The sequence below is a fragment of the Eschrichtius robustus genome, chromosome 14, assembly GCF_028021215.1.
Source record: "Eschrichtius robustus isolate mEscRob2 chromosome 14, mEscRob2.pri, whole genome shotgun sequence".
In the NCBI taxonomy this organism is placed as follows: Eukaryota; Metazoa; Chordata; class Mammalia; order Artiodactyla; family Eschrichtiidae; genus Eschrichtius; species Eschrichtius robustus.
In genome coordinates, this window is record NC_090837.1 from 40,373,078 (window position 1) to 40,396,356 (window position 23,279).

General features: G+C 51.6%; 1 protein-coding gene across 1 annotated transcript in view; it reads left to right on the forward strand.

Moving 5' to 3' along the window:
* The window catches only part of CABLES1 (Cdk5 and Abl enzyme substrate 1), a 106,737-nt gene extending 102,674 nt beyond the window's left edge, over nt 1-4,063 (forward strand). The window contains exons 9-10 of the mRNA XM_068562248.1: nt 389-596; nt 2,657-4,063. Coding sequence (XP_068418349.1) covers nt 389-596; nt 2,657-2,797 — 349 coding nt within the window. The 3' untranslated portion in view covers nt 2,798-4,063. The remainder of the gene's footprint in view (nt 1-388; nt 597-2,656) is intronic.
* Nucleotides 4,064-23,279: the final 19,216 nt, after the last annotated feature.

Below are 23,279 nucleotides of genomic sequence, written 5' to 3' on the forward strand. Positions count from 1 at the left end.
ATAAGCGATCTTCGGCAGAGCTGATACCAAGTACCTAATTTATCCGAGTAACTGTCTCTCTGGAATGACCTTAGTTTCCCTCTGTCACTGTGGGCGGCTCTACTCCTAGTTTCCGGACCCTCAGCTATCCACCTGGGCTCAACATGGTCCCATCTGGACGTGGTCTGTACAGCTTGACCAACAGAGAAGGGTTCAAATTCCCAGCGACTTAAGTCTGTTGGCCGCATATAATGTAACTTTCTCACTCATAGGGATTTAATCCCATTCCACGCCGCCCTTCTGGAAATGAAAGAGAAAATGCTTTCAAGACAGGGTAGTCTTTTTCTTTGGGATCACCCGAAACTCCAAGTTCTGATAAGACTCTTCCCTCCCTCCCGTCTTTTTCTAGCCTGAAGCGAGAGATGCGGAAGCTTGCCCAGGAGGACTGTGGCCTCGAGGAGCCCACGGTGGCCATGGCCTTTGTCTACTTTGAGAAGCTCGCCCTCAAGGGAAAGCTAAACAAACACAACCGGAAGCTTTGTGCCGGGGCGTGCGTGCTCTTAGCAGCCAAAATTGGAAGCGACCTCAAAAAACATGAAGTCAAGCATTTAATTGACGTAAGTGGGCTGAATTCTGATTGGCTGGTTGGGGGGGCGGGGGGGCGGGGCATGCGCTCCAGGCCAGCGTTGGTCTCTCAGAAGAGCCTGGTTGGTGACCCAGCCCGGGAGACTTCTGTGCCTTAGTACCAGCTAAGGGACCAGGGCTGTGAGGTCGGCCCTTCTGCATCAGATGTCAGACCCCGCATCTCAGGCTGTCTTAGAACAGAGGGATAGGCCACTTTGATGAGACTGAAGATCCCCAGTATTGGGTCTGGCCATAAAATACGCTTTTAGGCACCATGAGAGTGAGCTTATTCTCCAAGCCACAGAAACCACTGTAATAGCCAGGGGTCTTGTGGGTGGTGTGACCTGCAGAACATCCATCAGACACACCTTGGCTTCCTGTGGCCTCGGCTGCTTACTTTTTTGGGGAAGGGCATGGGCTTGACTGAGTGGTATCTCCTTCCTTTTAAAATAGAGCCCCTTGGGGTTCCCTGGTTGTCCAGTGGTTAAGACTCTACGCTCCCAATGCAGGGGGCCCAAGTTCAATCCCTGGTCAGGGAACCAGATCACACATGCGGCAACTAAAGACCCAGTGTAGCCAAATAAATAAATAAATAAATTTTAAAAATAAAAAATAAAGTAGAGCCCCTTTAAAGCAAGGAAACACTGATCTTCTTGGACAGATACAAGAATGCCTGTTTTTAAAATTCAGTGTATTCTGGGAATTCCCTGGCGGTCCAGTGGTTAGGACTCCACGCTTTCACTGCCAAGGGCCTGGGCTCAATCCCTGGTTGGGAGAACTAAGATCCCACAGGCTGCGCGGCACAACCAAAAAAAAAAAAATCAGTGTATTCATAGAAAATCTGAGGTACAATAAAGCCAACAGATCAGGAGATTCATCAGAATTTCCTACCGTTTGAAGGCTGAATAACGTTCCACTGCATGTATACACCACATTTTGTTTATCCATTCATCCATCCATGGAAGAAATGGTACAGAATCATCTAATTTGTGTAGTAAACACTTTTAGGACCATGGAGGTGATGTTTGGATACCAAATCTGAGCTGAGAATCAATAGGTTTACATAGATAATAGCTGAACTAATGAATCTTTACAAGTGTGCTGTTACACACATTTCATAGTTGAGAAATATATCATCCAGCAATGCTGATAGTACCAATGCAGAATATAAGGGTAACGATCTGACAGGCCGTTTGCAGTAGCAATTAACTGAACGCAAGATCCCGACCCAGTTATAATCTGAAAGTAGTCGCCTACTACTCTGGTGTTGAGATTTTTTTTTTTTTTAATTAAGCCAAAAGCTAAGTTTAAGTCAAAGCGGAATGTACTCTAGCTAAAATGAGGCCTTCCCTACCCACCCTCACCCTGATTGTTCTCCATTCCTACTCCGGCAGCAGCTGGACCGAGAGGCAGTGCAGGAGGGGAGCCCCTGGGCGTGGGCTCAGCCCAGTCAGATACACACAAGCCATGTAATGCTCTGAAGGTGAGGCAGCCTCACCAGGACTTGGTCTTCGAGCGTAAAATGAAAAGACCAAGCTACACATAACCAGCCCCCCCAATCCTAAACCTCCCACGTGGATATTGTTGTTATAGATGATTTGCTATGGTTTTAGTCTTACCTCTAAGCTTGAATAACCTAGTTGTGACAGGTACAGTTTGAGTCTCAGCTGAGTCTGAATCTCAGCATTTCAATTTGCTGCCCGTGTCACCTTAGACAAATTCTTAACCTCTTGACCCTGTTTACCCATCTGTAAAATAGAGATAAATGTAACACTGACCGTGTGAGATTATCAAGAGATGTAATGAAGTCACGGGATGTATCTCAGGCTCCCGGCAGACTGTGGGTCCTCAGGGAGGTACGAGTCCTTTTCCATCAGGACTGCGAGCAGGAAACACAGCTGATGCCTCCGTTTCTTCCTCCACAGTCTTGCCCATAACGGGTTTCTCTGTAAACACTCTCTGGCTGATGGATACAGAGGTTACACGTGGAGAAAACCTAGGATTTTTATTTCAAAGCTAAAAGGCTTTTGGTTTCCTTTATTTCTGTTGCCAGAGACTGGAAGAGAAGTTCCGGCTGAATAGACGAGAACTGATTGCCTTTGAGTTCCCGGTGTTGGTGGCCTTGGAATTTGCCCTTCATCTGCCGGAGCACGAAGTCATGCCCCACTACAGACGCCTGGTCCAGAGCTCCTAGCACAGGCCTCCTAGGAGGGCAGGGGACCACTTCCCCTGAGCTCGCGGGGGCAGCGCGTACTACTGGAAATGCAAAAATAGAACTCAACACAGCAAACTTTTCTCCTCTCGACATGTTTTTGTGTAGAAGCAGTACCAGAAACTTTTCAGGGAGTCTTCCGTCTGGCCAGCCGAGATGGACTATGAACCGTTTACTGCTCAGCCAGGAAGGGGAGACCCATGCAGAAGATGGCTCCCCCAGCTCTCCACCCACCAGATTTCCTAGCTGGCCTCACCCAGACTTCCTCGCGACCACACGCAGACCTGGCAGGCGTGGTCCAGGGCCTTCTCTCCAGCCCTGTTCCAACTCGGAGTGCAAAGTTCTAGAGCAGATTGGGGAAGAGAATTTGCAGAAGTTGGGAGAAAGCTTCTAAAAGATACCCTCAGTGTGTCAAAAGAGCGTGCCAATCTATTTTTGTATCCGCTGTTGGAAGTGCACTTTCCTCTGGAGCGGATGGCTGAGTGTGAGAGTATGTGTGTCTGAGAGATGCCACATCAGCCCTCCACCCGCAAAGCCAGCCCCACCCTCTGCAGAGCAGACCTCAGCCTGGGGTCAGGAGCCAGGCTGACCCTCGGCAATTATTTCTAGATAATCTCTGGATAGCAGTCACTCTCTTCGTACCAGGTGGACATCTTCTGCCCTTAGAAAATGACATTGTTTCTGTTACTGCTCCTACCACCAATGGGACAAAGAAGACAAGCTCTCACTCGGATGGGCTGCGTGGAAAGGTGTGGCACGTGACGTTCTATACCTTTCCGCCATCACGTCCTGCGTGTACACGAACCTTCGCACTTTCCCCACTGTGGAGATGGTGGGGCTGGGATCCGTGGTGTGTATTCCTGTGCTCTATGTTAGAGTGCATCACAGGCACATTTATTGTGCTATCTATCTATCTACCTATCTATATAAAGTGTTTTATAAAATCCAAAATAGGGGTAAGACGCATGATTGGTGTTTTGAGGCTTTTGACGGCTGGGACCAACTGCACCTGGAGCTGAGGCTGAGTCAATCGAAGAGGCAACAGCTCTTAGCATCACCACGTCCCCAGGGCTGTTAGTGCAGAATTGCCATTGCTACTTGCACCGATTCACTGGGACAACCTGTATGGAGGCACCTCATCACTCTGTCACCTCGTAGCTGCAGGAGAGAGGTGCCCACTGTGGTTCACCGGACAGAAGGAAGTCTGTGGCCCTGTAAAAAGAGAATTAAAATATTTTATTGTTTCTATATCCATGTATGTGTATGTGTAGACGCCTAAGTCTCACCAGTCACCCTCGCCCTGCATTACAGTTCATCTGCCACCATCCCCGCCTCGATTTCACACACAGATTCGGAGCTTTGCAGTCACCCCAGAGAAGGGGCGACGGGGTACCCGGCTTTAGTCAGCAGAGCTTGAAAGAATCTGACAGTCACAGGTTGGAGGAATTCAAGGAGTGGCCAGGGGGAGAGCAAGCAGGACCCAGAGTAACAGAGTCTAGTCATAAATATTTTGCTAACAAATTTCCTTAGCTGGGTTCAGTTGTGAGATGATTTTGTTGAGAGGTATGATGAACATGATCTCTTGGGCTTGATAGATTAATTACTATTTCTGGGGCACCTACTGTTTGTGAGGCAAATTGGGAAAGAAACAGGAAGTGTTCAGAATGTCTCCATCACCTGACTATAACCCGCCCTTGACCTTCCTCTGCTGGTGTCTGTCACCTGCTTCTCCCTGATGAGCCCCCTGGTCCCCAGTCCACTCAGCTCCCCGGTGAGGGGCTGGTGGGTGGAAAGCCTCTCAGAGATGCGAGTCCACTGGCATCTAGAAATTGTAGCTCCCCGCCACCCATCTGCCTTGAGTCTCCCGCCAAGCTCAGGGGATGTCCAATGGGTGACCTGGGCCACCAGCCCAGCTGTGTGGAGGGCAGCACCCTGCGTCCTTCCTGTGTCTTAAAACCAGGCTAACGTTCTTGGGTGTGGGGCAGTTTGGTTTGGGGCATTTATGAGGTGGACTTAAGAAGTTGTGTGTCCATTTTTTTTAAGACTTAAGTTAAACATCTATTTTGACCTGTGGGTTTGTTAAGTGGGGAGTTTATTGGTTTTAATTTAGTTGGGATGGAGGCTGAGAATGAAAGATTTTGTCCAGAGCTCTCCTTTTCCTTGTCCATCACATGAGCTTTCCGAAGGAAAAGGGGAATGAGGCGGAGGCCAGGGCACCGAGGTCACTGCCGGCGCCTCCTGGGATGTGATTGCCAGTCACTTCCCAGCCTCGGGCTTTGGCAAGGAGTCATGGAGGCAGCCTGTGCCTGTGTGGAGAGAAGGCGGCCGCTCGGCAGACTGTTCTAGAAGACCCCGAGGCTCCGCCCTTTCACCGTCCACCACAGCGGCAGGTTTGGACCCCCTGCAAGCCCTGCTCCCTCTCGGGCTGCCTGAAGCCTCTGCAGTTCTCCTCAAGGCCAAGGGTCTGGGGAAGCCCACGCTCCTCGGGATGGCAGGAGCCGCCCCACCTGACTTGGTTTCCCCAGACTGGCCTGGGGGACCGGGGGTGTCTCTCCTCTGGTGCCCTGACTGTGAAGTCAGGTTAGAGATGGAAAGCAAGGAGCAGCCGGCCCGGTGGCAGCTGCCCTGTCCCCAAGCAGTGGGTCCGCTGTGCGCCCTGCCCGGGAAGGATCAGTCCCCATCCCCCAAAGGCCTTGAGGCCTCAGGCCAGTGACAGTAGAGGTCACTCCTTTCCCTTCTTTCCCCCCAATCAAACCTGCATTAAAGCAGGAAATCCACACCAAAGGCAAAGCTGTTTGTTTTCCTTGGTTTTTTTTCTCCTGACCAGAACTTTCTCTATTCTTTTGGTCGCCCACCCAGCAGACCCATTCTGGGCCTCCTCGTACTCCGCACAAACCACTGCGTACCACGGGCCCCTCCATTCCCCCAGCAGCACATAGGTCTGTTTATCGCCCTACCGCTGAGCTCTTTCTCAGACGTTTCCGGTTCAGTGCGGAACGGCCGGCCTTCTTGCCTCCGTTGCAATCTGTCTGTGCAGAGGAGGGGTAGGCTGGAACAAAGCAAATGTGAGCCAGGTAGTTTTGTTACCTGTTAATTGTTTTCTCTGTGTGGGGAGGAGCATCCCAGGGCTCCCCCACCCCAGGGACAGCCTGAGTTTATCTCCTAGAGGCTGTCGGGACCGTTTGGTTAAGGACATTGCTGGCCAGGTCCCAGCAGGGCCAGGTAGAGTGTTGAGGACCAGACAAGGGAGGAAACATCAAGGCTATAAATTTGGAGTCACATATTGTCAGCACCAACTTGAAAGCCTCTTCCAGGAGTGCAAGTGCAAGGCAGAACAAGGCAAAAAGCTATAAAAGAAGAAAATAATAATTCAAGGGCAATGGTCCTCTCACTGTCACAGCAGGGAGTGCTCGCTCTGACAGCCCCCATTGCACAAAGAGCCATGCAGACTTCTAAAGAGATATTCCAGAAAGTCTGCAAACACTGGGCGGGCTGAACCCTGAAGACACACCTGGCGAGGATGGCACTTACCTGTGTACCGTCTCCACTACCATCTTGCTACTCAAAGTGTGGTCTGAGGACCAGCAGAGTTGGCATCCCCTGGGGCCTTGTTACAAATGCAGAATCTGCATCTCAACAAGATTCTGTGGACATTTGTATGCATTAAAACCTGAGATGTATTATTCCTCCATATACGCATAGGAAATAAATTTTCTGTCTGAAAAAAGATACTACTCATGTATAAAGTTGTCTAAAACAGAGGAACTGTAGATTTTTTTTTTTAATCTAGTGGGAAGAGTGGCATTGTTTTACTTTTTTTACAAATCTCCGTAATGTCTTTTTTTCTTAATTTTATTTATTTTTGGATGCGTTGGGTCTTCGTTGCTGCGTGCAGGCTTTCTCTAGTTGCGGTGAGTGGGCGGCTACTCTCTTCATTGCAGTGCACGGGCTTCTCACTGCGGCAGCTTCTTTTGTTGCGGCGCAAGGGCCCTAGGCGTGCGGGCTTCAGTAGCTGTGGCACTCGGGCTCAGTAGTTGTGGCCCGTGGGCTCTAGAGCGCAGGCTCAGTAGTTGTGGCGCACGGGCTTAGTTGCTCCGCAGCATGTGGGATCTTCCCGGAGCAGGGCTCGAACCTGTGTCCCCTGCATTGGCAGGCGGATTCTTAACCACTGTGCCACCAGGGAAGTCCTGTAGATGGTTTTTAATACCAAAAAGAACAGTGCCAGTCTCTCACCGAAAGGTAGTTTTGACCCTTGTTTACCTAACTGCCTCATCTAACGTTTTTGTGGATGCGCATGGCCAGAAAGATTTAAATTGGATAAAGGTACAGTTAACCGATAGTAGGTCCCAAGCGCAGAGCTGGCTTATAGGGATCACTTCATCCGGTGTTGACTAAGGTCACTGCCTGGATGAGGCCTGGATCTCAGGTTCTCAGGTCCATTCCCCGGGTGGAGAGTTGCGATAGTGGAGGGTCAGAGCCGCCGTGGGTGCTGGAGCATGAGCCCCCTCCACCAGAGCTGGGGAGCTGTACAGTCATGACCTTGGGGACATCATGATGAACAGATCTCCAGTTTGCTTGCAGATTGACCTTCACTGAGGTCCATGTAGCATTTTATAAAATGTGTCTTACCCTGTGTTCTGTGGGTGACGGCAAGGACCCCAAGGGCCTGCCCCTGAGATGCTTCCAGAGGTTGGTGAGAGACCACTGGAAGTGAGTAGAAGGCCCCCTCTCCAGGTGCCGTGATACTGTTCTCCAGAGGGAGCCCCAACAGTGGGGATGCTCCAGGGGCAGGAAAGACTCTCCGGATGGACCTGGAATGGACGAGCCCAAGGCAACAGGGCTGGAAATCGCCACTCCGGAATCAGCCTGGCACAGAGGCGACAAGGTGGGCAAGTTAGAGCAATTGTTTGGTCCAGTGAGTGAAGATCAAGAAGACAGGATGAAATCAAGGAGACTCCTTACTGGGGCACCTGGACAGATTGGTGAGAAACCAGAGACACAGGTAATCCCTTGGACACAATGTTTGACAAGGGCCCTTAATCACCAAGCAGATAGCACCTGCCAGCCCGGTGCTTGGCCCTTAAAGCCCATGTTCTTATTTTACCCTTAACAAACAAACTGTAAAATTAGGTATCGTGCTCCCATTTCAGAGATGAGGAAACTGAAGCTCTGAAAGGTGACTTTGCTTGCCCCAGCCATGAAGTGGCAAAGGCAGGGGATTTCATATCCAGGTCTGTCTGATCCCCAAGCCCAACCAGCTGTGTTGCCTCAAGCTCGGGTCAAAACAGAGAAGCTAAGGAAGTGGAGAGGCCAGAGCCAGGCTGATGTCAGATGTCACTCTGGACCTGCTGCACTCACGGCCTCTCCGATGAGGTGGGGTCTTCTCCCAACCCCACCCAGCAACCGCCAGCCCTTCCATGCAGCGGGGAGAAGGGATCCAGAGCTGCAAAGTCCAGACCGCCATCCTCTCAGGTATAAGCAGCCTTCATGGTTGATGTGGGACACTGTCCTGGGCCCTGGTAGAACGTGGGCTTTGGGGGAAATGTGATTCTGCAACAGGTGAGCTAAGAGGCTTTCCGAAGTAAGCAGAAGATCACAGTGAGGGTAACACGGCCAGGGTGGGAGTCCAGCAGCGTTCGACCCATCGGTTTCTCATTGCGCACGTATGGCTTTTCCACGGTGTGTCCCAATGAACACAAATTCTCTTTGCCCCTCTGCTCTGCGTGTTCCTTGGCCGCTGTTCCTCCTGTCTGTGTGTGGCTAGGAAATGCACATTTGTTTTGCTCTAAAGCTAAGCCAAGTATACCTCGGGCAGGCCGTCCACTGGCAGGGAAACTCACATCACACAGTGGAGCCAAAGAATGGCTTAGGGATTATGAGCTGTTTGAGACTATTCGTGCCTCAGCCCTCAGTCATCACATGCAGGACTCAAGCGCTCGTCAGAGGTGCAGAGAGGTACTTTCACAGTCATTAGCTGCTACTCTAGACCACAGGGTTCAGGAGGGCAGGAAAGGTATCCATCGCCGTATCCCTAGGCTCCCAGCACAGTGCCTGGCACATGGAATTTACCAGATATTGGTTGAGTTGAATGAACCATCACAAAACAATCACCACACTGGGCGGGTTGTTCTCTGCAGCTCTCAATTCTCTCCTTGGGTCCCACCCAGGTTCCACCCTGCAGACCACACACCACCCAGGTGCCCTTGCCCTCCAGCTGCCGAAGAGGTTCTGACAAGGAGAGACACTGAGGGAGAGTGAGAGCAGGCGGAGAACCAGGTCCAGGGGTGTGTTCCACAGTCAGCCCCCCCACCACCCAAAGGACCCTGCTAGTCCCCGGGTCTCACCACCCCTTCTTGGGCCCTTAACCTGTCCACGCCTCCATAAATAGTTTCCTCGCTGAACTCACTTCAACTGCTGGTGCTAAGCCCGCCTGACACAGCCAGCTGGCAGAGTAGAGGACAGCGTGTCCCATCAAGGATGGCCTATCCAGGGCTGCCTATACTTCCAAAGCATTCTGGAAAGCAGGAGGACAAGGATGGGAAAGCTCAAGAAGATCACACGCCCCTTCAAAAAAGGCGGTTTAGCTACGGTGAACCTGACCCTGAACAGCCCTCCTCAGGGCACTGGTGATATCCAGTCCCTCTCTGCCAACTGGGCTTTCCCTGGGGACCTCGGACTCTTGGTGGTTCTCTAATGAGGGGCTTCTGAACAGGAGCTCATCATAAACGATGACCAGAAAGAAAATTTGGGGGTCCAGTGGGGAGGCTGATGGCATCTCTGCCAGAACCACTCACTCTATATATTTTTTTACTGCCTTAAGATAAAGGAAGCAGATCCCCTTTGAGGCGTATCTGGAAGTCCTGGTGAAAACTACAGACTGTTTTATGAGATTCTAAACCAGGTACAATTTTCTCCTAAGGCAGCTGCCTTCTCCCGTGAAAACAATTTTCATTTTTATTTGCAAAATATAAACAAGACACAAATGGAATAGATTCCTTTCCCCTCTCCTTATGTATTGGAGAGAGGGGCGGAAGCAGTTTTCAAGGGGAGACTGCGGGCAAGAGATTTTTCTGGGAAGAGCATGCAACCAGAAGCAGGAGGGCCCAGAACGGGAGGGATGATTTTCAGTAGCAGCCCATGGGGAGCCCAGAGGTAGTGACCCTGGGAGAGGCAGGCAGAGAAAGGAAGGAGGGGGCTCCGGGGCCGGCAGACCGGGTGACCTCAAGCCAGACACTGAAGGGTGCTGGCCTCCTAAGGGGGTCTTAATACCTCCCATCAGAGGGGTTCTGGAGGATCAAGTGAGATGCTACAGTAGACACCTGTAGGTGTTCCATAAATGGACATAATTATTTTTATAATTGAACTTCACTGAGTTAGCAAAGAATATAAATAAAAAGTCCTGCTCTGTAGGGGAGGCTATTGGAGCACAGATATGGCATCTAGGACCAGATGGGGAAGGTACAGTAACTCGCTTGGATTCCCAGGGTCTAGGTGACCCAAGGTCTCCATGGAGTGCATAGCTGCGCAGCTGTGAGGAGGTGCTGGGTGGCAGGCTGGAATTCAGCCGTAGCTTCACCCACCAAGTTGTGTCCACGACACAAGCCTGGAGGAAAGGACACCTTTCTGACTGTTGTGCTCAGAAGATGACATTCTGCCAGGCAGCTGGAGAAACGTAGGTCTGCTCCTGATCCTTCAGAGGAGCTGGGTGGTAGGAGGGCAGGGAACAGAGGGTAGGGGGAGAGGGAATGCCGGGACCCCTACGAGCCCAATGAGATGAACCCCGTCCCATGGGGCAGCTGGCTGCTGGAGCCGTGTGGTGCAGCTGGGTGATGTGACCCCTCAGAGGACCAGTAGGCCATGTTATTTATGGTCAGGGGTGCAGAGGGTGAATGAGCTCCCGAGAGACCCGGAGGAAATGGAACGGCCTCTGTGCAGGGCGAGCAGGGGTGGTCAGGGCTGCTGTGCAGAGAGGCGGCAAGGACCCAACTGCCTGGGCCACTAGCCAGGGAGGGAAGAGGGTGGTGGAGAGGCCAGAGCATGGTGGTTATGGAGGAGTGGTACAGGGTGCAGGGACCCAGCTCTTGAACTATCTTTACCTGGCGGAGGCTGGGCAGGTGGTCACCTCTTGGAACGGGGTCAGTATAAGGAGTTTGGCAAGGCCTGTTAACACCTGGGAGTCCTATTTCACCTTGACTCCCAGACACTCTCCTGGGACCTCTCCCCCTTCCCTCACAAGGTCACTTTCCTGCAGGCTAAACTGGGGGAAAGACGAGGACAGCAGGGGCCTGAAGCCAGCACTTTACCCGCTGAGACGGGGGCACAGATGTTTCCAAGGAAGGGCCTTCTGTTCAATGAACCCCCGAAGCAGAGCCGACGTTGCACTTGGCCTCTGGGTCACTTTCGTCCAGAGTTCCAGGCCACCCACCAACTTGGCCCTAGTCAGACCAGACCAGCCCTGGGCTGCAGAGCTTGGAGTGAGAGGCTGGGAAGGGCTGAGACCGCCTGCCCTGGCCTGTGATGGACCCTAGACTTGAGGAGTTCGGATCTCAGGAGACTCAGAGAGATGACAAGGAAGTGTCCTTCCACAGCGATCCTCCAAGTGCCCTGATTCCATTTCCTGCTCCCAGCCTGTTTCTTTGGGTCCAGCTGGAAGTCTCCTGATTCCCATGGCATTTCACTCATTTACTCTCCGCCACCCAGCCCAAGGGAGTCGCTATGGCTCCTTTCGTGTCCCCACTGCTGGGCAGACACTGGTGTTGGCTGCCCCTTGGTGACCCAGCACCTGGGAGCGGTGGCAGATGGGCTCTGGGTGCCTTGCTGCACCCAAATTACCCCCAAGTGCTGCCCCCAGGAACTCGACGGGGAGACGATGAGGCCCCCGTGGCATCCAGGCTTTGGCGTAGTGAGCCCTGCTTTCCAGGGAGCCTGGAGTCGGGTTGCAGGGCTAAGGAATGAGTGGGAGGGGAGGAAATGGCCTCAGCAAGCAGAGAAGGGTTTTTCTCAGAAGTGTAGTCGTGAACGGGAGGAAGGAGTGAGGGCAGAAGCTCGAGGTTGAGAACCAGAACGTTCTACCCATACTCAGCCTAGATGAGGGAAGTGAAACCACACCTTACTGCCCACCCACAGTTGCAAGACGGGGCTCTTCTGCTATCTTCATTAGCATTTCTTTACTCTTGGGGGGACTGTCCTCCCAAGCAAATAGTGTTTACTATGGAAACTTCCCCCAAGACAACTCTTCCGTGAAAAGTATCTCCAGTTTGTGCCTGAAGATTCTTTGAACCCCTCACCTTGCTGTCTCCACCCATCCTGGACTGTGGTATTGTGATCGTTACCTGATCCTAAATCCCGACACTGAGATACAGTACTCACTTCAAACCAAAATTCTGACCTTGTCTTCCTGGCTTTGAAATCCAAACATTGCTGTTCTCCCCTCCTTGCCAGGGCAGCAGCGGTGCCCTCGGCTTTGTCTTATCAGGAGGTATGTTGGTCATACTTGGGGAGCCAGCTTATGACAGCAAGGTTAAAGAAGGAAGTCAAGTTCGACATTTTGCGTTCTTGTTTTTTTGTTGCTGTGTTGAGAGACTTGAGGGTATTTAAAGCCAGCTGGCAGGGAAAGTTCAAAGAACCAAGAGAGGGCAGGTCAGTTTCCTGAGGAGGCAGGAGGGGCTGGAATCAAAATGAGCAGAGGCGAGGGAGTCACGTGAAGATGGAGAGGAAGGACTTCTCAACTGGGGAAAGCAGGGAAGAGATGTGCCCAGGTGAGCAGGTTTGTCCGGATGAGCTTGGGAAGGTGACAGTTCTCCTCTGACAGCTTCCATTTTCCCTTTAAGTGGTGGGGCCCACCCAAACGGGAAGGAGGAGGGCAAGAAGGGGATGGGGCTTGAAGAGAGCGAAAACGTTTGGAATAGTTGTAGAGACAGGGAAAGTGAACCAGCCTGAGAAATGATCGTTTCCATAGTGCAGGGAGCCGTTTGAGGTTGGTGCTTTTGAACGTGTAGAGAACGTAATCTGCCCTGTTCTGTCACTTCCTGAAGGAACGAATGAATGCATGAGGGCTTCTGGGTGACAGCATGTTCCACGTGCTAAGAGATCTTAAAGTCACTTTACCTCGTCACACTCCATTTGCTCGGACACCCCAAGTCCCCTGCCACAGAAAGCCAACTGCTAGGGAGAGTTCCAGATGATGATAAGGGTCAACAAGAACACTTATGGCTTATGGTGTGCTGGGTGCCGGGCTAAGCACCATACATTGATAAATGGTCTGTATGTGGTTCACGTACATATACATAGGTACATACATGTGTGGTGGATGTGTGTTTACACATACATATCATATAGACATATATAACTCTTTCCTGTGTAAGTCTGCAAACCTACGAGGGGACTAGATTACCTTTCCCACTGTAAAGAACTGGGGCTCCGTGGGGTTCCTCAACTCCAGCCCAGAGCCCCCTGCCCAACAGAGGCAGCTACACACCCCCCTGACCAAGGGGGCTGGGAAAGACCACGCAGGAAAGGCAAGTAGAGAAGTCTCAATAATGAAGAATCAGCTTCAGAATGAAAGTAAAGCATGAAAATAAACTCCATGCCTGAGGACAAGGTGGAATTTACTGTCTGGTGCTCCTGCTTGGGGCGAAGTTGATGGAAGGCAACCTGAGAGTCCCCGGGGGTGAGACACAGAACAACAAGCCGCCAGCCCTTCCCCCTCCTGGCCCTCTCCCTTCCCCCCTCCCTCTCTCCCCCGCCCCCCCCCCGCCCCCGCCTTGGGTCTCCGCAGGCCCTCAAGTCTCTTGAGGCCGCCTCCTCACCTCAAGGGCCGCTTCTGCCCCTGCCCACGGGCCCCCAGGTGCTGTCCCCAGGGTGCCAAAGGGCCAAAGCAGCACTGCGCTCTCAAGGAAGTGAGAGAAAACCACCTCTCCCTCTCAGGGTCACCTTTGATCCCACCGCTCACGGCGCCCAGGCTCCTGTAGAACACATCGTTGATTTATGCCCGGAGTAGCCCTCTCACCTCAGGCCTTGAAAACGTGAGTCCCTGAGGCAGGTGTGAGCAAGTGTGTGAGTGCGTGAAAGAGCATGTGTGTGAGTGTGTGTGTGTGTGTGAGTGTGTGTGTGTGTGTGTGTGTGTGTGTGTGTGAGTGAGGCTGTGTAAGGTGCAGGGAGGAGCAGCAGAGGGGAAACGTAAATATTCTGCATTTTCCCCATCATCTCCTTTACCTCATTGACTCATACAGACAAGCTGCCTACAGACCTCAGGCTCCACCGGGCTGTTCTGACCCCACTGGGCTGGCCTGATTCCAACTCACCTCAAGCCAGGGCTTCTGCTATTGAGGCTCAGCTTACTTGTGGAGCTTTTGACCTAAAACTGGGCGGGCCCCTTGGGGCTGCTCAAGGAATGTGGACCCTGCCCTCTGGGGGTCGGTTAGACAAACCTGAGGCTCACAGTGACCTCAATGCTCCCCATCCAACTGGAGCGAGCGCAGCCAGGGGTGCGGAGCGGGTGGTGAGAACAGCTGGGCCCAACAGGCAGAAAGGAAAATGCAAGGCAGGGCATCCTCACAGGCCCTGTTCAGTGTGATCAGGAAGAGTGATTCGTTTGTTTTGTTTGGGGATTTGATGGGGACAGGGACACCCCAAGGCCAAGGTCATGTAACCCAACACTTGCAGGTCAAAGGAAGGGGGATGGGAATTAAAGAAAGTGCATATCCCTGGTGGGCTGCTTTTCAGATGTCTGGAAACAAAACTTTCGGTAAGAATAAAGGGTTGAGGGACTTCCCTAGTGGTGCAGTGGTTACGACTCCTTGCTCCCCGTGCAGGGGCCCCGGGGTCCATCTCTGTTCAGGGAACTAGATCCCACATGCGTGCTGCAACTAAGAGTTCGCATGCCACAACTAAGGAGCCCAAGTGCCGCAACTAAGACCCGGCACAACCAAAAAAAGAATAAAGGGCTGAGAGGCACAAAAGGACAAATATTGGTTGGCCCAAAAGTTCATTCGGATGTTACAGGAAAACCCGAACAAACTTTTTGGCCAATGAAATATATGATTCCACTCAAATGATGTACCTAGAATAGGCAAATCCATAAACACAGCACCTAGAATAGAGGTTACCAGGGGCTGGGGGCTGGGACGCCGGGGAATAGAAGGAATGGGGAGTTATTATTTAATGGGTACTGAATTTCTATTTGAGATTTTTTGAAGTTCTGGAAATGGACAGTGGTGATGGTTGTACAACACTGTTAATGTACTTATTGCTACTGAATTGTACACTTTAAGATGATAAATTTTACCTTATGCATCGTTTACCACAATTGTAAAAATTAGAAAAAGGGTAATGGGCTGAGGAGGCAAGAGAAGCTGCGGGGAGGACAGGAGGCCCGGGCAGGGTGGAGCCCCGGACTGAGGAGGAGAACATTCGAGGGGCGACTTTGACTCCTGCACAGGGCGTGCTCCACCGCTGACACTGCAGAGTTCTTCACCTGCTATGAATAGCTCAGTCCCAGTGCCTTCACTTGAAGGGATTTGGAATACAGGACTTGGTTGTTCCCCAGCTGGCACATCCCATGAGGGCAGCCCCAGAGCTAGCCGGTCCCTTCCTGCCCAGTGCCCCATCCTCCCTCCCTTCTCTATTGCAGCCTGGTGCCTGTGGGACCCACACAGTCAGCTGCAGCTCTAGTCCCTCCTTTCCGGGAGTGGCAGCCAAAGACACAGGGCTGTCCCTCACTATCACTACGGGAATCATAACACCGTACAGGACCCACGGTGCTCAAGATGGGGGGAGTCTTTCAAAAGGTCCTGCTCTGCTTTTCTTCCCTTTTCTTCTCCTCTGTACCCATAGGCTATTGACACAATATTGCTGCAAATCAAATCACCCCAAATCATAGTGGAGTAAACTAACAGATATTTATTATTTCTCATGAGCCTTGGGGTCGGCTGGCCTGAGCCTAGATCATCCAATCTTGACCCGGCTTGTTTATGTGACTGCAGTCAGCTGAGGGCATCTGGTCTAGGACGGCCTCAGCTGGGAGGACTTAGTTCTGTTCCACGTGGTCTCTCATCCTCCAGTAGGCTAGTCCGGGCTTGTTCGCATGGTGGAAGCAGTCAAAGAAAACGTGCATCAGGTAGAGTTAAACAGGCAAGGAAAACTTTATTCAAGACTATTGCAATAGGGGTCAATTGTAATAGGAGATAAAAATTGAATGCAACTCTGAACACAACAGAAGCAGCTGGGGATTTATAGCCAATGGGCAGGGTGAGCGAGTCAGTGGATGGAAAAATACCAAGAGGAACTTGGTTAGGTACCAAGTGGAGGGAAGGGGCATTCTTGCTAAACTGGCTTGGCAGGATTCTCGCTGAACTGGTCAAGAAGAGGGCTCAGAGAAGTCTGAGAATACAAGTGGAAGTGTCCGAGACTTCTCAAGGCCTTAACACAAAATTGGCAGTGTAACTTTCACTGCATTTATCAGCCAGAGCAAGTCACAAGGCTAGCTCAGATTCAAGCAGTGGGGAAATGGCTCCATCGCATTGCAAATGGCCTGGGCACTGGGAAGGGTGGAACACTGGGGCCATCTCTGCTGCTCTCTCCATGGGAAGACCCTCTTCTATGACCAGGACCATCAGATAGAATGTAAAGCCCCCCATGCTCCCTGTGTCCTGACTTAGATGATCACCAAGCTGAGCATGGAAGGCTTACCTGCACTCAAACGGACAGGCTAGGAGATGCCAGAATTGGAACCCAGGCAACCCAGGGACTTGTGTACCAGTGAGGTTCTCAAGACCAAAAGAAGGCGAAGAGAATAAGACGGGAACCCAATGAATACAATGTGCGTATGTCAGAGACTTGCTCTTAGGACAAAGCAAAAGTCTGGTCATCAGAAGTAAATGGAACATCACACTGGGCCTAGAACTAGGATTTTGTAGACAATGTGGTCTTAATACTACTAAGGGCTACCGTTCCTTGGACATCCAACAAGTGCTAAATGCTATACATTTAATCGTGTTTCATCTTTAATACAGGCCTGGTATTATAACCTCCTTCTTTTATCATTAATGAAATTAAGACTCAGAGTCCAAGACCACAGAGCTGGTAAGTGTAGAGGATTTAAAATCTGTTCAGATCAACACTCAGTGAGCACTTTTATGTGCAGCTCTGTGCAAGGCACCAGGAAAACAAAGACAAACAGACATGGACCCTGCCTTTAAGGAGCTCACAATGTAGGGGTAGGACAGACAAGCAGAGAGGTCATTTCTATGCTGTGAGACAACCATGTGTATAAAGGGTCCAGAGGAGGGTCCAGACCCAATCAGGTCTGTCTCGTGCCAAAGTATTAGTACGTGTCTTCCCCACAGCACCATCCTGGCTCCTTGGAGGCTTTTTCCATTAGGGTTGCCATCGAGGGCTAATAACAGAGACTAGAAATAACAAAGGAGAATTTTTTATTTTCTCTCACTTAAAATGGTTGGAGGTGGGCAGCCCTCAGGTGGCATGGTGGCCCCATTATCTCATCAGAGACCCAGGCTCCTTCTAGCTTCTGTTCCACTATCCTAAGGCCACAACTTCCAACTTCAAGGTTGTCTCAAGGCCCAAGATAGATGCTAGAACTCCAGCTATCATGTCCTCAACCCAGGCAAGAAGCAGAAGGAAGGCAGAAGATTTACCTATCTGAGCTCTTTTAAGCAACTGTCCCCAAAGTCTCACCCACCAACTTCTGCTTACATCTCCTTGGTTGGAACCTACTCAAATAAGCGGCATGGTTACAAGAGAGGCTGGGAATGTATCTGTTAGCTTTATACACAGTCACGCAAATAAAACTAATTTCTATTACTAAGTGTTATGGGTTGAATTTTGTCCTCCCACCCCATAAAGATATGTTGGAGTCCTCACCCGCAGTACCTCAGTGACCTTATGTGGAGATAGGGTCTTTGCAGTGGTAATCAAGTTAAAATCAGGTCATTAGGGTGAGTCCTCATCCAATATGTCCTTATAAAAAGGGGGAATTTGCACAGAGAGGAGACCATGGGAGGAGATACAGGGAGAGAGGCCAGGAACAGAGCCACCCCTCTCAGCCGTCAGAAGGAACCAACCCCACCGACACCTTGATCTTGGACTTCCAGCCTCCAGAACTGTGAGACAAGACATTTCTGCTGTTTAAGCCATTCAGTCTGTGGTACTTCGTTACCGGAACCCTAGCAAACAAATACACTAAGGAAGAGGAAATGTATAAGGGGTTAGCAATTAGCCATCTGGATCCTGAGCTCGTCTGGGTCCTGGAGATGGGATTGGAGCCCCAGCACTCCTGGGGCAGCTGGGGCCAAGCTGAGCCGGAGCCTGCAGGACGGACAAATGGACATGGCTGGGAGGGGTGCGTGATGGGCAGCCGAGGGGGGAGCCACGGACCCTCCGTCATAGAATCCGTTCCCCACGTGCAGAGGCGAGGTTACCAACTGCCTCCACCGTGAGGCCAAGGCTGGGGCTGGGGCTGGAGACGGTCAAAATAGTAGCTTTAAAATGAAACATTGAATAGTCGAAAGAATTTTCTATAAGTTGCTTATCATTGGTCAGAATGCTGTTCTGCTGAATTACATTATGCAGCATAAACCTTAGGTGCTATTAGGAAGTAGTGAACTGCCTTTCTCCTCTAGGACTTCTAAGGAATTGCTACAAGTGATCATTTTTAAATGCTGCATATATCTTCATGATTTTCTATAGTTCTGTTAAACTCAACTATAGTTAATGCCAGAATCTCCTACTATGAGTAAATATTTGGATGTATTATTTAAATCTACTGAAAAGAAATTGTACTTCATGGGGGGATTAGGAGATGTGAAGAATATACATTCACTTTTAAGTTATTGAAAATATGTTCAATGTTCTAAATAATAGCAAATATTAGTTGGAGGTAATTTTCATGGTTTGGTTATTCCGCTTTGAACTGTGGCTTATTTCACACATGCTGTTGATATACATTGTTTCTGATTGTTTTCTATGGTTTCAAAATTCTCACGGCAGTGCCCTCGGTTCCCCTCCTGGTCCACGTCCTCTGTCACCTGTGGGCATGGGTCTGTTCTGTCTAGGGCGAACCTGCAAACCCGCCACGTCTGTTCTCTCCTTTCTCCCGGGAGAGAGTGCTTTACTTAGAGAACGTGTAATGAGTAGTCGACACACACACATACAAATATAATGACGGGTTTGACTCCATTGTACCTTCAAGACCCCTGGAGAAATGAGGACAGATCTGGGAGCTTTTTAAAGTGGTACCACCGGCTGGATAGTGGTGACCGGGCCTCCTCTCCCCTGTCCAGCTTCACCACCAATGGGGGACCCAGGCCCTTTATTCCCCAGAGGACAGCCAACACCAGGCTGTGCTGTGGAACAGACTTTACTGAAGGCCTGGGGATCATAAAGGGCGTTGGCTAAAAAATAAACCTTAACCGTGGCCACCGGGCTCTGGAAGAGTATGGCCCACCCCCTCCCGCTGCCGCTCTCCGGAGCTCCCTCACCCACCTCCAGGTGCTGGGGGTCCCTTCTTCCCACCCCCAGCTTTTCCATGCTCCATGTTCAGGATCCCACCTCACCGCTCACCACCACCCCCCCCAGGCAGGGGCATGGCTGCCGGGGAAGGCAGCCTTTGGTAGAAGGACATGAACTGCTCAAAAACCGGAGTCCAACACAAGAGGCCGCATACTGCATGATCCCTGTTCACAGGAAATCTCCAGAACAGGCACGTGTGTAGAGGTAGAAAATGGATTTGCCTGGGTCAGTGGGAGTGCGGCGGGGGGGGGGGGGGGAAATGAGTGACAGCAGGTACAGGGTTTCTTTTGGGGGTGACGGAAATGTTCTCAAATTAGATAGTGGCGATGGTTGCAGAATTCTGTGAATATACTAAAAACTGTACACTTTAAATGGGTGCATTTTAGGGACTTCCCTGGCAACCCAGTGGTTAAGACTTCACCTTTCAATGCAGGGGCTGCAGGTTGGATCCCGGGTCGAGGAGCTAAGATCCCACATGCCTCACACCCAAAAACCAAAAACGTAAAACAGAAGCAATATTGTAACAAATTCAGTAAAGACTTAAAAAAAAAAAAAAGAAACCCAACACTTTAAACAAAATGGTACATTTTAGGGTATGTGAATTATATCTCAATAAAGCTGTTATTTTTTTTAAAAAATCTCAGTCTGCAGGTCTTCTTGTCAACTCAGGGCCTCCCTGAGAATAGGGAGGGTGTATTTGCTGTAGTCAGCAGTCACATAGAGGGTGGCCAGAGCTGCTCCGCCAGGACAAGGGACAACTTGCAGCTTTCTCCTTGCTAGGCAGACCCTGCCCACAGCCTCCCCTGTGCGAAGAGCCGGGCCTCCCCTCCAGCAGCGGCCAGCTCTGCTGGAGAGTAGGTATGTGATGAATGAAGGGAAGAGGAGGTAAATGAAGGAGTGATTGCTATCACTTGCCGGGGTGGTGAGAGAGCCTGGACAGAACCTAGGGGTCTATCTCCCACTTAGAGCCCTTTTCGCTAAACAGCTCTTCTTAATGCGTCATGCAAATCCACTGGCCAGGGAATGGTGCCTGGATTAAGTCCCCACGTTTCCAAGGGCTCCACTGCTCTCCCGGAGGCTCACTCAGAGTGATGGGTGTGAAGACAAACAGGCACGGAGGCCTTGTGTTCGCCCGCCCATGGGCCTCTTCACACAGCGAGAAGGAAATAAATGACTCAAATGTTCCTTTTGGCTCAGGCGGTTGTTTAAATGGGATTCCACCCTCAGCGGCCAAGGGAGGGGAGCTGGGGGGTGGAGCGGGGCGCGGTTCCTTCAGACCCCTCCCCGGTTGGGCCTGGATGGAACTGGATGAAGGTCTGTGTGCCAAGGTTTGCTTTTGCACAGGGCAAGCCTCTGCTGGCCAGGCCACCGAAAATCAGCTCACAGCAGGAGCAAAGGATCCCCCGTTCCACGAGGAACACAGGATGTCTGAGTGCCTGAAACGTCTCCAGAACAGACGGGAGCCCCGTGTGAGCTCCAGGATGGGCTCAGCCTTCCCAGGGGTTTACCGCCCAGGTCAGAGGACCTGGGAGCTGCCAGGCAGACGGGCAGTGTGGGGTCCGAGTGGCCGACGCCCACGGGGGACAGCACTGCCCTGGACCTTGTACGAGGGCCACCGGTGGCGGGCTTGCCTCCTCTGGTTTGTTCAGAACGCAGTGGTCCGTGGTGGGGGTGAGGTGGGCAGTGCCCACAGACAACGCATAACACAGGACGGGCCAGGGCAGAAGGGTCGTGAAAGCCATCTTGGAATCTTAGCTCAGGAGTGGTGAGCGTGGCGAGGTCTCCTGTCTGGTCAGGCTCTCGGAGGCGTCCTCTGTAAGTCCAGGGTTGTGAAGAGTAGGTGACGCAGCACGGGGGAGGCACCTGTACCCCATCTAGAGCATCACGGGTGCTCACGAACATAATTTGCCAGCCAGGCATTCAAAACAGCCCTTGCCTGACCCAACCCACCTCCTGGCCTCTTGGGCCCTGCCTCGCCGGCGGTTACTGCCTGAGCGTGGCCGGACTCCCCAGCTCCAGCTCTGCTCACTCGGGTCCCCCGTGACTCGCGTGGGGAGACACATGGGAGCTGACAGGCAGGGCTGGGAGGTCACAAACGCCCCTCAGATCCCCATGCACCCTCCACCGAGCTGAGGGCCTCAGGGACGTGACTGACCTTCTCCGTGTCTGCCTTCTCCTCTGCAAAACGAGGCCAATGGCAATTCCTCCGCCAAAGGCTCCTTGTGAGGATTAGGTGAGACGTCTTAGGAGTGAAGCCCTTTGGGCAACACTCTGCACAGCCCACAGTAATTCTCGGTGCTGGGCCCCGCAGCTGGGACCTCTCCCTCCCGGCATCTCTCCAGGTTCCTACCAGGTGCGTCATGCCCTTGAAATGGACCATGAGATCCATGTTCAAGTCTGCGCATCTCGCCCACACCAGCCTGAGAGTGCCCCCGAGGCAGGGCCGAGCCTTCTGTGGCCGCCATTGTCTGCACAAGGCCCAGTGACCTGGCCTCCACTCAGACCAGTGGGGGGCGGCAGCACATTCCACTGTGGGCACCCTTGACTTCACCCCATGTCCCCCAAAGAGGTTCTCACTCAGTTGTTCTCAACCTGGAATCCAATAGAGGCCCAATAGATGGACTTCAGGGAGAATAAACCCCCCAACTACATGCTTAATTGTGTGTGTGTGTGTGTGTGTGTGTGTGTGTGTGTGTGTGACTGCATATTTCGGAAGAGAAATTCCTTACTTTTCATCAGATTTTCAGAAGACTCTGTGTCTCTGTCTGGGCTTTATTTTATTAAAAGCACTTAACTCTCTCTGAAATTCCATTATTTACTTGTTTATTGTCTGTCTCCACCCCTAGAAAGTAAGCTTCAGGGGGACTCATCTTATTCACGGATATATCCACAAGCCCAAAACAGAGCCTGGCACATAGTGGGTTCTCGGTATTTTTTGAATGAATGAATGAATGAGTGAATGAGGTTCTTTGACCCAAAGGCACAGATCCTGCCCTGTAACGGGGGTCTGGGAAAGCCCTGGACACTCAGCGGGGGCCCCCTTCTCCAGGCAGCTCCAGGGTGGAGGGCAGCTGGAGCAGACTGGTTCTCCTCGAACAAGTCTATTCAGGGGAGGGTCTCAGAGTGCTCAGATTGGATCTACCTGAGACGAAGGGCATTCGAGGCTCTCTATCGTATAACAAGTTTTCCCAAAACTTAGTGGCTTCAAACAATTTTGCTGTATCTCATGATTTTGTGGTCAGGCATTCATGCAGGCTCTGATGCTTCTGCACCACGTGGCATTGACTGAGATCACTTGATGGCACTCAGCTGGCAGATGGGCTGGTCCTAGAAGGTCCAGGGCAGCTCCCCTCACATGTCTGGTAGCCTGGTGGGGTGGCTAGAAGGCTGGGTGCAACAGCGACTGTCTACAGGGCTCCTGTACCTGGTCTCTCCAGCACGGCCGCCTCAGGGGAGTCAGACTTCTACAAGGCAGCTCAGGACTCCCAAAGGCTGTTCCAGAAGACCAAGGCAGGCGCCGCAAGGTTTTCAACCTGGCCTTGGAAGTCTGGTATCATTGCTTCTATCATCTCCTACTGGCAGCAAGCAAGTCAGAGCCAGACCGGATTCAAGAGAAAGAGACAGGAACTGCAAGGGATGTAAATACCATTGGGGTAGGTAGGGGTGGGGCACCCTCTCAGTACTCAACGGCCACACACGGCTGGTGCTTACCCTATGGGACAGGGCAGGGCTAGAGGGAGGAGTTGGGTGGACCTCCCTCTGCAGAGCTAAGTGGCCTGGATGCTGGTAGAAGTCTGGGCCTGTGTTTAAGATGCAAGAACTCACTCCCCAAGGATAACAACCTTTTCTGCAATACTCTCCTGTTGAGGCTGAAGAGAAGAGAAAGGCCAATTACCAAGAAAATAAATGGTTTATTTTTCCTTATATCCATAGCAGA